Source organism: Arachis ipaensis, chromosome B8 (genome assembly GCF_059453495.1).
Source record: "Arachis ipaensis isolate K30076 ecotype BB chromosome B8, ASM5945349v1, whole genome shotgun sequence".
NCBI classification, from domain to species: Eukaryota; Viridiplantae; Streptophyta; class Magnoliopsida; order Fabales; family Fabaceae; genus Arachis; species Arachis ipaensis.
Window position 1 is genome coordinate 2352741 of NC_142443.1, and position 16232 is coordinate 2368972.

Consider the following 16232-nt stretch of genomic DNA (forward strand, 5'->3'; position numbering starts at 1 on the left):
TTTTAAATACCCGAAACTCACGTACCATCAGAATTTATAATAATATACAACCAAATTCAAGCATACCCAAAAATCAGAAAAAGATACTAGCATTAAAGAGTAAGGGTTTAGCATTAGTAGCAACTTTGTAGTCAATCAAAGAATGAAAGGTTTTAATCTTCTATGGTTTTAATCTCTACCCTGCATCTCCTGCAAACATCTGAAGCGAAAAAGATAACGCTTAAAACAAAACACTTTCGTTGAAAGAACCAAATGCAAAGCAACCCAAATAGAAAAATTTGATCTTTTTAAAAAGACTAAGGGCTTGTTTGGGTGAACTTTTAAAAAAAGATCTTTTTTTGAGTTATCTTTTTTTAAAAGATCTTATAGAGAAGTAAAAGTAATTTTATGTTTGGATATCTCATGTAAAAAGGTCTTTTTATCAATCAATTATGTTTGGGTATAACAATATAAAAGTACTTTTTTGTTTATTTATTACATGAAAAACATCTTTTTTTTAAGGAAAAAAGATCTTTTAAAAAAAGATGTAAATTACAGCTTCTCAAAAAAGATCTTTTTTTGATTTTACTAGTGCTTTTACTTTTACTACTAGAAATTTGCCAAATATGTTAAAAAATAAAAAAAAAGATCTTTTTTCATTGAAAAAAGATCTTTTTTTAACAAAATAATGGCGCCCAAACATGCACTAAGTTTTCATACCCATTTTGGGTTGTTTGATCATCATTTCATATAATATATTATATGGAATCATCATCACTACTAAACACTTTAATTACAAATCCAACCTATATATGTAACTAATGAGACATATAAGATCGATGTCGTTTGGTAAATTCTTTTAAAATATCTTATTTTGTAGTTGGTAAATATAAAAATGATCATATATTTGTATTTATATTTTTGAAAATTTAAGTTTTTTTAAAAGAATCTTTTTAAAATTAGTTTATACTTATTAAAATTAAAAAATAACTTTATATATTAATAAATATTTAGATTTATTTTTAATTAAATTTCTTATTTCAAATTTATTCATAATCAATTTTTTCTCTATTTATGTATATTATGATATTTTAAATTTAAAAATATTTTGTTAAATACAAATATTATTACTTAAACATTAAAATTTATTTTCAACTTGATTTTATTAAATATAAGTGCTATAATTAAAAAAAAGTCTTTTTCAAATACCATCTTTAATAAATTATTAATAAAATCGAACTAAGTATAACTATATGCTTTATGGAACAAAAATCACATTATTTTCCCCTAATGAAAAAAATGAACATGATTTAATTAAATGAATTTCCTGCTTAATGAGCTTTGTTTATAAATGGAGGGCCCCATGGGAGGGGTTGATTGCTAGCAAAGATGGTAGCCGACTGAATGCACTGTGGCTTTTATGGTCCATTGATTTGATATGAATAGCAAAGATTATTTGCTTTTAAGTAATCGAGTCTCTTTGCCTTGCATTGCTCTTTAGTGTTTAATAGGCCAACATTACATAGTGGCAAGCAATGAAACCTTTTCTTGCTTTGGATTGGACTTGTTGGTTTTGGTACCATTAGTACTCTTTTATACGTTACTTGTCTATCATCACTGCCATGCCACAATCACTTCATTTTTTGTTTCTCCTTTTCGTTCTCATAGATATATACATTCATATCAGTGCAAACATAACAAACCAAATCTTATATATTATTATTATTATTCCTCTAATTCATAACTAATTTTATGCAAGTGCAACGAGTTTTGGGTGTAAAAGACAAGCAAATAAACCATTACTCATTACAAGGAGACAGGAATTTGCATTAAGCAATTGAAACACAAGGAAGTAGAGTATAATAACACCAATATTAATAAGAAATGGAGGAGTGTATATCCATAACGGAAATTATATTTGTATATCTGAATATGTATTTCAATTTTATGCATCTAATATAATATTGATTTAAATGTCATTTTCATATATTTTGAGAGTGTTAAATATTTTTATATTCTCATCTAATTAATTAGAAATTTTGAGGAGAAAAAAGGGTTAAATACAATAAGTAATTATTTTCTATGATAGTTGACAGTTTTTAGTTTTTTTTTAATTTAATATATAAATGTAAAAAAAAGAATCTGTTTTTTTTTTTTTTTGGTGGTGAAATATGTAGCACAAATGGATCCGAATGAAACAGATTCAGTGAGACAGAGTGAAACAAAAGAACCCAAATATTTTGGGCCTAGCCCAGATTGAGGCCCATCTTCCGAAGGATAGAAACGTCATTTCGCATTATGGTCTCTAGGGTTTAGTTTCCAAACCCTAAAAAGGGACGATTCTAAATCTGAATTGAGTGTGGAGCTAGCAGCTTCTGTTTGAGCCTTCGAGACGGAAACCCTAATCGAAGTCCACAATGGTACTTCGCTCTATTCCCACCCAATTTTACATACCTTCGTTGTTCATTTTATCTGTTCAGTGTTCACGGTTTCTCTACCTGTGTAATCGATTCGCATTTTCTGCTTGTTGAATCATCTCAGATCTGAATATCTGAAACGTTCAATATGTATTGGTTTTTTTCTGTTCTTTAGCTTAATTTTCTGAATTTCTGTGTGATTTGGTGCAGCCGAAGCAGATTCATGAGATTAAGGACTTCCTTCTAACTGCAAGGAGGAAGGATGCACGATCGGTGAAGATCAAGAGGAGCAGAGATGTGGTGAAGTTCAAGGTTCGATGCTCCAAGTACCTCTACACTCTCTGTGTCTTTGACTCTGAGAAAGCTGATAAGTTGAAGCAATCACTTCCTCCAGGTTCGATTTCTTTTCTTTCCGTCAATATTTCAAGACTTTAGGAACCTGAATTGCATAGATAAATGGTCATGTGTGTTTAGCTGAGTTGAAATTACCATGGATTTTAAAACTGATCTGGTGTGAGGAAAAGTACAGTGGAGAATTCGATTGATTTTCATGCTGTTTATCCCGATTTATTCTTGCAGGTTTGAGCGTTCAGGATCTGTGATTCAGAGTAGAACAAGTTTTGTCTGCAAGATTGTTGTTCTTTTTTGTTGCATTTGATTATGAATTATATATTATGTTCATGACTGATTCAACTTAAACCTTCGTCAATTTAATTGTTTGCATTGCGACATTCCAGTTTCTTCGTTTTGGCATTGAGATTTGCGATTAAAGTTGCATTCCTTCCAGTAATTTACTCAATAGAAACCAGCTACTGAAACTTGCATCTGAATACAACTGTAGAAGGCCTTGTGAGATATACACTATAATCCATTTTATCCACATTTTTTTTATTTCTCTGTTTCAACAAGAAAGTGGAAACTCACATTCTAACAAAAAAAAGAGTAAATTAAATAAATTAATCCCTGAGGATTTATAGTTCGGACAGATTAGTCTTTAAAGAAAAAACACCAATAAAGTCTTCTAGAATAGTAGATGTGCACACACTACCTTCGAATTAACCTCTATAATTAGGGTAGAAATTTGAACTAATTTGTCTGTGTTTGTTATCTTGAAGGATTTTATTGGTATTTTTTTTAGAGACTAGAAATTTGAACTAATTTGTCTGTGTTTGTTATCTTGAAGGATTTTATTGGTATTTTTTTTAGAGACTAATCCGTCTGAAATATTAATCCACATGAATTTATTCGTCACTTTATGCAAAAAAAAAAGGTGGTCTATGCCTCTAAGAGGGCGTCTTTGTTGGTATCGGACACAACAGTGTTGAAACTTGTAACTGATTTGGATGAAACATACTTGAGTTTATAAATATTTTTAACAGATTTGAGAATATTCATAATGGTTCTCGTATGGTCTCTTAACTATAAGATAGTTCACACTTCACAAGTGAACTTTTATGGTTAATGATACTATTATTTCTAAACAAAATATTAGAACTACTTGTAAATCCCAATATCACTGGAATTGTGGTATGAAGATGGAGTATAAGTTATGTTGGCGGTTACCCGCAACCTACGAATCCTACTTAATCACTATTTTTGTTTTAGTTCTGTAAGAATAATTTTAGGATTTTACTTCTTAGAATTTAAGCCATTGCTTGAACAAGTCTCTTCCATAATTTTGCCCATTGATTCCAAAAAGGAAATACTAATTTGACACTTGTAAGAAAGCAAACAACCAATAATTACAAAAAGAGAAAGTTTGAATTTTCTCAACAATTATAAGAGGAAAAAGTGGCAAGAACAATTTAAAATTTGTTTTCTTATAATTAAATTGTTTGCTCCGTTTTAATTTTCAAATTAACATTCTTTCGTGTGTTATTATTGCTTTCAATAAATCTTTTCATTTCGTCTTCTCTATTGTATAGTAAACCAAGAATTTTTGTCGTGTAACTTTGGCCTATGCCCTATACTATTTTATTAGCATGTTGGTTGGCTCATTCATGGCTTGGTTTGTGGGACTATAAAATATGATCTCTTTCTACATTTCACTTATTTCATTCTATCCTTTATTTTCCATTTCATTTAATAAAAAGTCAAGGTATTGTTGTGTATAACAATCGCACCATCAATCATGGTCCTAAAGGTTGGCACTTGGCAGTTCAACTATTGGTGTGGAACTCGTGAAGATAAGAAATAAGAATACATGCCAACTCTGCTTTTAATACTTTTATTTTTATAAAAATAATTGAAATAGCACATATATATATATATATATAGGGTTTAGGGTTTAGGCTTTTAATACTTTTATTTTTATAAAAATAATTGAAATAGCACATATATATATATATATATATACACCTGAAATAATTCTGTAGCTAGCTAGAAGCTTACCTACTTTGATACACCAAATAAAGCCAGACCCGTGCCTTAGGATAGTGGAACGGTTGCTGCCTCTTAATTAATGTTTCGAAATACCTTCGATAATTAGAAGAGCGGCAAATTCTTAAAAAATAGAGCGTTGATTTACGACGGATTAGTTTTTAATCTATCGGATGATTAATAGATTAGTCTTTAATTTGTTGGATTAGAAGATACGGTAAAAATTTTTTGATATACATTCATGTACTAATGTTTGTTATATTCTTTTGTATATTTTTTTTGAAGTAAAAAAGCTCAACACAATAAGGTGGAGCAAAAGAAAAGAAACAAAAATTCAACGCTAAAAATAACAACTACTAATCATCTCTTGCCATCAACAATCACAAGATTCACCACCAATTTACTCATTGCAACTTGTAAAGGATCGGTTAATAATGTCTACTTGAATCTTGATTTCTGAAGATTTTATCATTTTTTTTTAGCCAAATTGTCCAAATGATTGCAAAAAAGCCAATTAACCACCGCTTTCGTTCTATTTTTCTCGGTGATATATTTGTCCAATTTTCATAGTGTTACTTGAGCGTACCTGGAATAGTCCATATCCTTTCAAGAGCGAACAACCAAGCACATAATACCTGCCAAGTGAGCTCACAAAATCACAACTAATAAACAAGTAAAAAGTAGTTTTAACAGACTTATGACATAATACACACGTTATCATTCTGGCTAACACAGTCTTTCCCTTGTATTCACCCTACCAACCAGTGCAAACCAAGTAAACAACTTAATCCTTGGTGGGACGAATCCTCTCCAAATAGTATTAGTGAAGCTATAGCTTGTGATATCCGTTGGAAGTACCTCTGCCTGCAACACCTACACAAAGAAATTAGTAGAATAAACACATTTTTTTATCAAATTTTCAGACCACTCTATCGTCTCTCTTAGTTGTCAGTTTCACTAATTGCAGAACCGCATGAAACTGGTTTACTAATTCCAGCTGCTATTAAAATAATTTTCGTCGCCATTGGAAATTCTAAATTCACTCTAACCCATTACAGAACCCACAATTCCCTATGGCAGATTTTTGAAGATTTGAGACCTAAAAAGTCTTGGAAAAGTAATTTTCAGAACACCACATGGTAACCAGCTATCCTCCCAAAAGTGGATTATCTTGCCATCCACTAATTTCATAGCCAAGCTTCTGATTATTTTCTCTCTCACTTGTGGCTCCTTATTTATAGTTGACAAATATTCTTCTAAGAACTCCCTCTTGTAGGTACAGGTTGATCACAAATCATCTCAAAAAAAAATTACGTTATTACAGAAACATACAATTTTCTTTCAAAATGAACAAATCATCTTTCAAAAACCTCAACTACCACTTAAATAAAAGTGCTGTATTCTCTTCTATCAGTAACAAATGTAAGAGTTATTATAACAAAATTATAAATTTTAATTTATCGATTAATTTCATATGTCAGGATATTTATATTTTTTATTGGTTAGGTTATCGTACATTTTAACCAGAATTTTCATTAATAAAATAAAAAATAAATTTTCAAAGTTTTTGTTTGGTCAATTGTTTTCAGCCCTATCCTCGACCAATTCAAATCCTAAACCAACATTTGCAATTATAATTTTTCAACACCGACATAGACAAGAAGTTGATAGGGAAAGATTCTTACATGCAATTATACGTTTCAATCATCAACCAACGACCATGCAACCAAAAGGAATCAACACCATCAACGAAAAAAAAAGTAATATAGTGGTTTATTGATTAGATGATGAGAAAACTAATCCTATAACTTGTTCAGAGCATGTCAAATTTTGGATCAGGTGTTTTAATTTCTATCTGGCAATTTTTGGTTGGTTTAGAAGTTAGTTAACTAATTTATTTAATCAAGTATTGAGAGTTTGAATTTGGTCTTGTGCATGCAACAATTCATTGGCTAGTAGCAAATTTTTAAATAAAACTCAAATACGTCGCGAATTAGTTTTTGGCCTGCTCAATTAGGAGATACCGTAAAAAAAAATAAAAAAAAATAATATGTTACTTCTATGCATGGATCTCTTGTACATTCTTTTGCTTTAACTTTCATTTGATATTATAATGAACTTAATGTGTAGGAGCTTAAAATTGTTACTTTCTCTTTAGTTAACTTCAAATTAGCGCATTAATAACCGGATTACTTTAATATACATGATTCCTTATGTTACACATGTCTGATAGAGGATATCTAACTTTAACCTATCTGTCTAATTGGCTAACCTATATTGCCCGTCTTTTTTTTTTTTTTTTTTTGTGACCGAACATAACACAAAAAAAAAGACCTAAAAAAAAGAGTAGTATTCCTCTCTAATAATAATGTCTAAATTATTAGGAGGCAATAACCACTCTAGATACACCTGCTTGTTTAAAACAGCAGTCTTAGTCATTAAATCAGCCGCTCTGTTTGCTGTTCGCTGGATGAGCACTAAAGTAGTTGTCCAATTGCGCTGGAGCATCTCTTTGATTTTGTCAAGCAGATCAGAGTCATTCCTAATCATGCTGGTTGTGCCTCGCGAAACAAGAAAAAACGCATCAAGATTATCAGTTTCACATATGACCTCTTTGCACTCGCAATCCCAAGCCATAACAAGCCCTCTCCAAATAGCATGAAGCTCACAACAGAGAACACTAGAAAGAGGTATACTGGCAGAACAACATTTTATCCAAATTCCCATGCTGTCTCTAATAATACATCCAAAGCCAGCTAATTGCTCATTTTCAAAAACGCTTGCATCGCAGTTCACTTTACAGACATTCATTGGAGGTGGTTCCCAGTTATATTTCAAAGAAGAAGGAATAATATGCTTTTGGTTGATAACAACATTAGAGAAATCTCGAACAGCATGTTTAACTAAGTGATTAAACAAAAACGGAAAAAAAAATGTTAGGTCATGCCTAAGGCTTGATTTGATAAAGTTTTTACTTTTTGAAAATAGTTTTTGAAAACTATCTTTTAAAAGACAGCTTTTTAAAAGCTGTAGCACTTATTTGATAAAATTAAATTAAAAATAATTTTTAATAAGTATAAGTATCACAATTGTGTTTGATAAAATAACTTTTAAAATTTAAAAAAATTATGATAAATATGTTTATAATGAAGAATAATTTGTTTTTTCAAATTCTTTAAAATTTTATATAATATTTTAAAATAAAATAATTTTAAAATAAAAAATTCATAATAAATATAAATATAATAAATAAATTCTTTTATTTTTTAACTTTAAAATTTTATATAAGTATCATAAAAATTTATTTTATCCTAAACATCATCATTAAAAAAATACTAAATTACCTAACTCAAATTTTAGAGACTAATAGTTTAAATATTTATTTGATTGTACTAATATAAATAGAGTTATCATTAGTCAATAATAAAATTTGTATGTAATCCAATGTTAGTACTGAGTTCGTCCATTACCCACCTATATATATTGGCTCACTTTTACATATCACAAAAAATAGGACACATATCTCAGATAAACTACTCTTATGATTATATATTTATATTTACATATGTATATACATGTAGTTATTGTAATTTTGACTAATGTTCATGCAAGAAAAATTTTATGATTCAACATCTTCAAATTTAAAAGAACAGATAAAAAACAAACAAACATAGTAGATCTACCGAAAAAATACAAAAACAACGCATAAAAAAATAATATAAATAGATAGAAGTTCATACCTAATATGTGATAGAGATGTATTTGTATTGAAATTTGTGAAGATTAGGTTAAAAAATAAAAAATATATGAAGACTGTATTAGAATTTATTAATGGATAATTTATATATATATGAAAATATTATATTAATAATAATATTTCTATAATTTAAAAATAAATATGGTACTCCAAGAGTACTCTCATGTATATCTTTATTAGGATAGAAAATTATGCATGATTATATATCTATATTTACATATGTATATACATGTTGTTATTATAATTTTGACTAATGTTCATGCAAGAAAAATTTTATGATTCAACCTCTTCACATTTAAAAGAACAGATAAAAAACAAACAAACATAATAGATCTACAAAAAAATACAAAAATAACGCCCAAAAAATAATATAAATAGATAGAAGTTCATACTTAATATGTGATAGAGATGTATTTGTGTTGAAATTTACGAGGATTAGGTTGAAAAATAAAAAATATATGAAGACTGTGTTAGAATTTATTAATGGATAATTTAGATATACATAGAAATATTATATTAATAATATTTCTATAATTTAAGAATAAATACGGTACTCCAAGAGTACTCTCATGTATATCTTTATTAGGATAGAAAATTATGCATTCTAATTTGTTAGGATCGTAAATTATGCTTTTTAAGATAGGAAATATTTGATATAGTCTCCGAAGTGAAGGTTAGGATGAAAAATTAGAAATATATGAGAATTTCAATGGTAATGTTTTTTTTTTTTTTGTGATTTTTTCAATGGTAATATAATAACAGAAAATATGTGTGAAAAAATAAATAAAATTTGATAAGCATAAGCCAGTTTTAAAAAGCTTCGACTTATGTACTTTTAAAAGCATCCCTAACTTTTAAAAGTCACAAACACAAGCACTTGGATTTTTTAATTTACCAAACGCAAAATGAGGTGCACAAATATCTCTTGAAAAAACTTTACCAAACCCAGCCCAAATCTATTTGACGTTGAAGTTCACTCCACGATTAAATTCAATTCGAATATGTATGCACTAAAAACAGCTACTTTAATTATATAATCTACAATATTATTTACATTTTTTTAAATTAAAAGAATAGAAATTTTCTGATTCTAATTCGTAACCTCTTCTATATATTTTGTAAAATTCTATTCTGTGGCTTAATTTATTAGCTAGTTCAAGAAAACAAATTAAAAATTCGAAAAATTAGAAATAAAATGTACGTTATATATCTATATAAAAAAAAGATAATTTATTAAATACTACATTAATTTTTTTTAAAATCCATAAACATATACACTCATATACTAAAAACAGTTGCAACTTAGAAAAGTAATTAAAAATAACCTCATTTTTATCCATAAACATATACACTATCATAATGTCATTCACATGTTTGCTAGAGTGTCATACATAGCTCTTTGCTGTTTTCGGAAAGGTTGATCAACAAATATAAAAGAGAAAAAGATTAATAAATTTTTGATCTTTTGTTGGGAGATATTTAAATTTTTAAAAATTTAAAAATATATTTAAATTTTTAACTTTTTTAAAATTTAAATATATCGATTTATGGGTCTAATTTATTTTATTTTAAAAACTCTTTCATGTATACAATCGTATATCGATTAAGTCAATACAACGGAAGTCACGTTTAATTTTTTTATTGAGTTTGACAGATCCAAGTGAATAAAGAGACCAATGTATCTAGATCTTAAAAAGGTCAAATCCTCAAAAACTTAAATGTCGTGGGTGAAAAAGCCAATAATCTATTTATCCTCTTTTTTAAATAAAATTATGTTATATTTAGATATTATCGCATAACTGCTTGCTATTTACTCGTTTTATTAGTTTGGTATAAAATATTTGATTTCCAGTCCAAAAAGGTCAAAAAATATATATTTTATTATATTTAGGATGTAATTAGTTTACCATAAAACATCTTTGTTGACTGAAAACTCTCGAAATAAGTCTTTGTTGACTGAATTTAATTCTGTCTACCCCAAAACATTAGTTGCTCTTTTATGATAATTGAATGTATGATAAGTGTTCATACCCTAACCCAACGTTAAGGTCCAGGTCCAAATGAAAGGCCCAACTCAAAGGATTGAGCCTCACCCTACACTGACCTTCCCCTGAAGAAGTCGGTTCTTGCCACGACTTGCTCTAAAGAAGTCAGGGACGAAGATTAGCTGGCAGATAAACACTCATTCAAATGAGTAACTGCCCTTAAAATCTCTCAACCCACTTCTAGGAGCCATATCTCAACTTTCCAAAGATAAAGGGACGGTTTTCCACCTTAAAAGGTGGAACTACTTCAACAGTGGTTATTGGTTCACCACTATAAATACACTGACACTCCTCAGGTATCTCTAAGTCCCAATACTCTCTAGACCTGCTTACACCCTTGCTGACTTAGGCATCGGAGTGTCTTTGCAGGTACCACCCCCCATTCACTCACATTCACAAGTCGGACGAAGGCCCTAAAGGCGCAGACCCGTTCGAAGGCTTCCCTCCTCAGACGATTGGGCCAGCCCAATGAGTCCAGCCCACTAATCTTTGGTTACCCATCGTAACATTGGCGCCGTTGCCGGTGACCCGAGAGATCAACCAGTAATGGCGGATAATTCACCAGAGGATGGTCATACGGCGTCTGATTCCGAACAAGAAAATCTAGACACTGGAAATAACGACGTGGACCTAACCATTCACCAGGGAGCCAACGACCAACATAGAGAAGGCACCTCCGGGTTAAAAAACCCAAAGGTAAACTCCTCGGAGGGACGCGAATCAGGAAAAGAAGGACCACCCCACGCGACCGAGCTAATAGGACTGGTCCATAGCCACCAAGGTCGTCTGGAACAGCTGGAACAGGAGCTAGAACGATAAAGAGAGATGGAACGAAATCTGAGGGAAGAGATAGAGCGGCGAAAAGAGTTAGAAGAAAAACTCTTGAAGTTAGAGTCCTCCCTTAGAAGTTGGAACTCCCGTGGCGACCGAGAAGAGTCGCCCCTCGGAGGAAAGGATCCATTCAGTGAGGACATAATGAGGGCAAAAGTTCCAAGAAACTTCAAAAGCCCTGATATGAACCTCTATGATGGAACCACAAACCCGAAACATCATTTAAGCAATTTCAAAAGTCGGATGTATCTGGCTGATGCTTCTGATGCAACTCGCTGCAAAGCTTTTCCGACTACCCTATCAAAAGTGGCGATGAAGTGGTTCGATAGCCTCCCTCCAAGGTTGGTCACTAGTTTTGAGGACCTCTCGCGAAAGTTCTTAATGAGGTTCTTCATCCAGAAGGATAAAGTAAAGCACGCACCAAGCCTCCTGGGAGTAAATCAGGAGGTCGGAGAACCTTTACGGGACTATATGGAAAGGTTCAACAAAGCGTGCTTGGAGATTCAAGACCTGCCTACTGAGGCAGTCATCATGGGCCTAGTAAATGGACTTAGAGAAGGTCCCTTCTCGCAGTCCATATCAAAAAGACACCCCACCTCCTTGAGCGATGTACAAGAGAGAGCAGAAAAATACATCAACATGGAGGAGAATGCCAGATTACGAGAGCCGAGTTGGCGACCTGGGCACCCCCACTCAATAAAATAGAAAGAAAGGGAGCCCAAGAAAAAAGAGGAGGTCGGTCTCGACAGACCGAGGAGATATCACTCTTATACTCCTCTAAAAGTTTCCATAGTGGATGTATACAGATAAATCTGCAATACTGAAAGACTGTCGCCTCCTAGGCCCATCAAAAACAAAAAAGGAGGAAGCCGCAACGATTACTGTGAGTACCATAAGATGTATGGTCACTCAGCAAATGATTGCTACGACCTCAAAAATATGATAGAAAAGCTGGCCAGGGAGGGCCGACTTGACAGATATCTCATGGAAAGGTCGAACAATCATGGGAAAAGAAAGCGAGATGACGGGGACAGAAGAGACCCACCACCACAAACACCCGAGAGACATATACATATGATCTCGGGCGGATTTGCGGGAGGGGGACTCACCAAGTCATCTCGCAAGAGACACCTCAAGCGAGTTTACCAGGTCGGGAGTGAAGCACCCGACCTCCCAACTATCTCATTTACAAAGGAGGATGGGCAAGGAGTAATCCCTGGACACGATGATCCAGTGGTGATAACCATGATCCTGGTAAATGCCCATCTCCACAGAACTCTAGTAGACCAAGGGAGTTCAGCAGACATCCTTTTCAAGCCCGCGTTCGACAAACTATGGCTGGAAGAAAAGGAATTAAGGGCTTATCCAGATACCTTGTATGGTTTAGGCGACATGCCAATAAAACCACTAGGGTTCCTGCCCCTCCATACGACTTCTGGGAAAGGGGAAAAATCCAAAACTCTGAGCATAGACTTTATAGTCATTGACGTTGGGTCAGCATATAATGCCTTGATTGGCAGAACTACCCTAAATCGACTCAGAGCAGTGGTGTCTACCCCTCACCTGTGCATGAAATTCCCAACATATGCGGAGATATCAACGGTATGGGAAAACCAGAAATTGGCAAGAAAATGTTATAATGAAAGCCTGAACCTGAGAGGAAAAGGCAAGGAAGTCCACACCATAGAGCTCGGCGGCACGAGAGCCAAAGAAGAGCTGCGGCCACAACCAGGGGGAAAAACTGAAGAAGTACAAGTCAACAAAGAGGAAGGAAAGAATACCAACATAGGACCCAACCTAGAGGAAAACCTAAAACAAAGGTTGACAAAGCTCTTAAGAGACAATTCCGACCTCTTTGCCTGGAAAGCTTCCGACATGCCAGGGATAGACCCCGAGCTCATGTCCCACAGACTCTCAGTATATCCGGGGTCACGACCTGTGCAGAAGCGAAGGCGTAAACTCGGTCCAGAAAGGGCTCAAGCGGTGGAAGAACAAGTACGAGCGCTCCTAGAGGCCGGCTTCATCAGGGAGGTCAAATATCCGACGTGGCTAGCAAACATAGTACTAGTCAAGAAGCAAAACGGCAAGTGGAGGATGTGCATCGACTATACCGACCTGAATAAGGCATGTCCCAAAGACCCATATCCACTTCCAAGCATTGATACTCTAGTAGACTCTAGCTCGAGGTATCAATACTTGTCATTTATGGATGCCTACTCGGGATACAACCAGATCCCGATGTACAAGTCGGATCAAGAAAAAACATTGTTCATCATGCCTAGAGCAAACTACTGCTATGTGGTCATGCCCTTTGGGCTAAAAAATGCGGGGGCCACATACCAAAGGCTGATGAATAAGGTGTTCGCTCCCCACCTCGAGAACTTAATGGAAGTCTACGTAGACGACATGCTGGTGAAAACCAAGGAAGAAACCGACCTCTTGACAGACCTCTCGCAAGTCTTCAACACCATAAGGTTACATGGGATGAGGCTAAATCCCACAAAGTGTACCTTCGCGGTGGAGGCTGGAAAATTTCTGGGGTTTATGCTGACACAAAGGGGAATTGAAACAAATCCCGACAAGTGCAAAGCCATCCTAGAAATGAAAAGCCCGACTTGCTTAAGAGAGGTTCAACAATTGAATGGTAGACTTGCAGCCCTCTCCAGGTTCTTGGCAGGATCAGCATTAAGATCCCTTCCACTGTTCTCTCTACTAAGAAAGAGATGCCTGTTCGAATGGACTCCAAAGTGCAAAGAGGCATTCCAGGAGTTCAAAAGGTTCTTGAGCCAACCTCCAATCCTGACCCGACCTCTAGTTGGGGAAGAGCTCGTCCTATATTTGTCTGTAGCAGACAAAGCTGTAGCATCAGCCCTGATACGAGAAGATGAGGTCGGACAGCATCCCGTGTACATCACCAGCAAAGTTGTACAAGGCCCTGAACTAAGGTACCACAAACTAGAGAAATTCACCTACTCCTTGGTAATAGCCTCGCGAATGTTACGGCCTTACTTCCAAGCTCACACAATAAGGGTTCGAACGAACCAACCCATGAAGCAAATCCTCCAAAAGACGGATGTTGCAGGGAGGATGGTTCAGTGGGCAATAAAGCTCTCCGAGTTCGACTTGAAGTACGAAACCCGGATGGAAATTAAAGCCCAATGCCTCACCGACTTCATAGCGGAATATGCGGGAGATCAAGAGGAAAGGCCAACTACGTGGGAACTATACGTGGATGGATCCTCAAACAAGACAGGAAGCAGCGCAGGCATAATACTGGTTAATGAAGCGGGAACACAAATTGAGGTTTTCCTCAAATTTGAATTCCCAGCTTCTAATAATCAGGCAGAATATGAAGCCTTGATCGCAGGTTTAAAATTGGCAGAAGAGGTCGGTGCAACAAAAGTGATGATATTCAATGACTCTCAAGTAGTGACCTCCTAAATAAATGGAGAGTATCAGGCCAAAGACCCAAATATGAAGAGATACTTGGAAAAACTTTGGAGCACCTCGGGCGCTTTGCAGAAACCGAGATCAGACATATAACTCGGGATCTTAATAGCAGAGCAGACGCCTTCTCCAAGTTAGCAAGTACCAAACCAGGGGGGAATAATAGAAGCTTGATCCAGGAAACTCTCCAAGAACCCTCTGTAGTAAAAACAGAGACCAAACAAGATGTCCTTGAAATCACCGGGTTAAACCTCGGGTGGATGAACCCCCTAGTTGAATACTTAAAATTCGACATTCTTCCCAAAGAGGAAAAAGAGGCCAAGAAAATCCAGAGAGAAGCACAATACTACACTCTGGTGAAAAATATCCTCTATAAAAGAGGAATATCAACACCATTGCTGAAGTGCGTACCGATCTCAAGGACCACTGAAGTGCTAGAGGAGGTTCATAATGGGATCTGTGGAAACCACCTTGGAGCTAGGTCGCTAGCCAAAAAAGTAATCCGAGCTGTTTTCTACTGGCCGACCTTGCAGAAGGATGCCACAGAATTTGTGAAGAAGGTTCAGCCATGCCAGATGCACGCAAATTTCCACGTGGCTCCCCCTGAGGAGCTCATCAGTATAACTTCTCCATGGCTCTTCGCAAAATGGGGGATGGATCTGTTAGGACCTTTTCCCCAAGCCCCAGGACAAGTCAAATACTTAATTGTGAGAATAGACTACTTCACAAAGTGGATAGAAGCAGAACCATTAGCCACCATCACGGCCCAGAGAAGTCGAAGGTTCCTCTACAAAAACATTATCACAAGGTATGGGATACCTCATTCCATCACCACGGACAATGGAACTCAGTTCACCGACTCTACCTTCAGAAGCCTGGTAGCCAGTATGAAGATAAAACACCAGTTCACCTTGGTGGAATATCCACAAGCAAATGGACAAGCCGAGGCAGCTAACAAGGTCATACTGGCAGGATTGAAGAAAAGGCTACAAGACGCAAAAGGAGCTTGGGCTGAGGAGCTCCCCCAAGTGTTATGGGCTTACCGGACGACGCCACAATCTGCTACAGGGGAAACACCCTTCCGACTTGTCTATGGCGTGGAAGCCATGATACCAGTAGAAATTGACGAGCAAAGTCCAAGGGTGATATTTCATGATGAGGTCGGAAACATACAGGGGGCACAAAGAGGAACTCGAATTGCTCCCCGAAGTCCGAGAGCAAGCCCAGATAAGAGAAGCGGCATTAAAGCAAAGGATGACTACCAGATATAACAAAAAAGTCATTCGACGGAGTTTTACCCCAGACGACTTGGTCTTAATCAGAAACGACATTGGAGTCAACAAATATGGGGAAGGAAAGCTCGCTGCTAATTGGAAG

At 34.9% G+C, this 16232-nt stretch overlaps 1 protein-coding gene across 1 annotated transcript; it reads left to right on the top strand.

Moving 5' to 3' along the window:
- The first annotated feature begins 2293 nt into the window (after window positions 1–2293).
- On the top strand, window positions 2294–3127 carry LOC107611814 (Ribosomal L38e protein family). Its single transcript, XM_016313703.3, has 3 exons — window positions 2294–2399; window positions 2607–2790; window positions 2976–3127. The coding sequence occupies exons 1-3, from the start codon at window positions 2397–2399 to the stop codon at window positions 2996–2998; spliced, it is 210 nt and encodes a 69-aa protein (XP_016169189.1). The 5' UTR covers window positions 2294–2396; the 3' UTR covers window positions 2999–3127.
- The last annotated feature ends 13105 nt before the right edge of the window (window positions 3128–16232 follow it).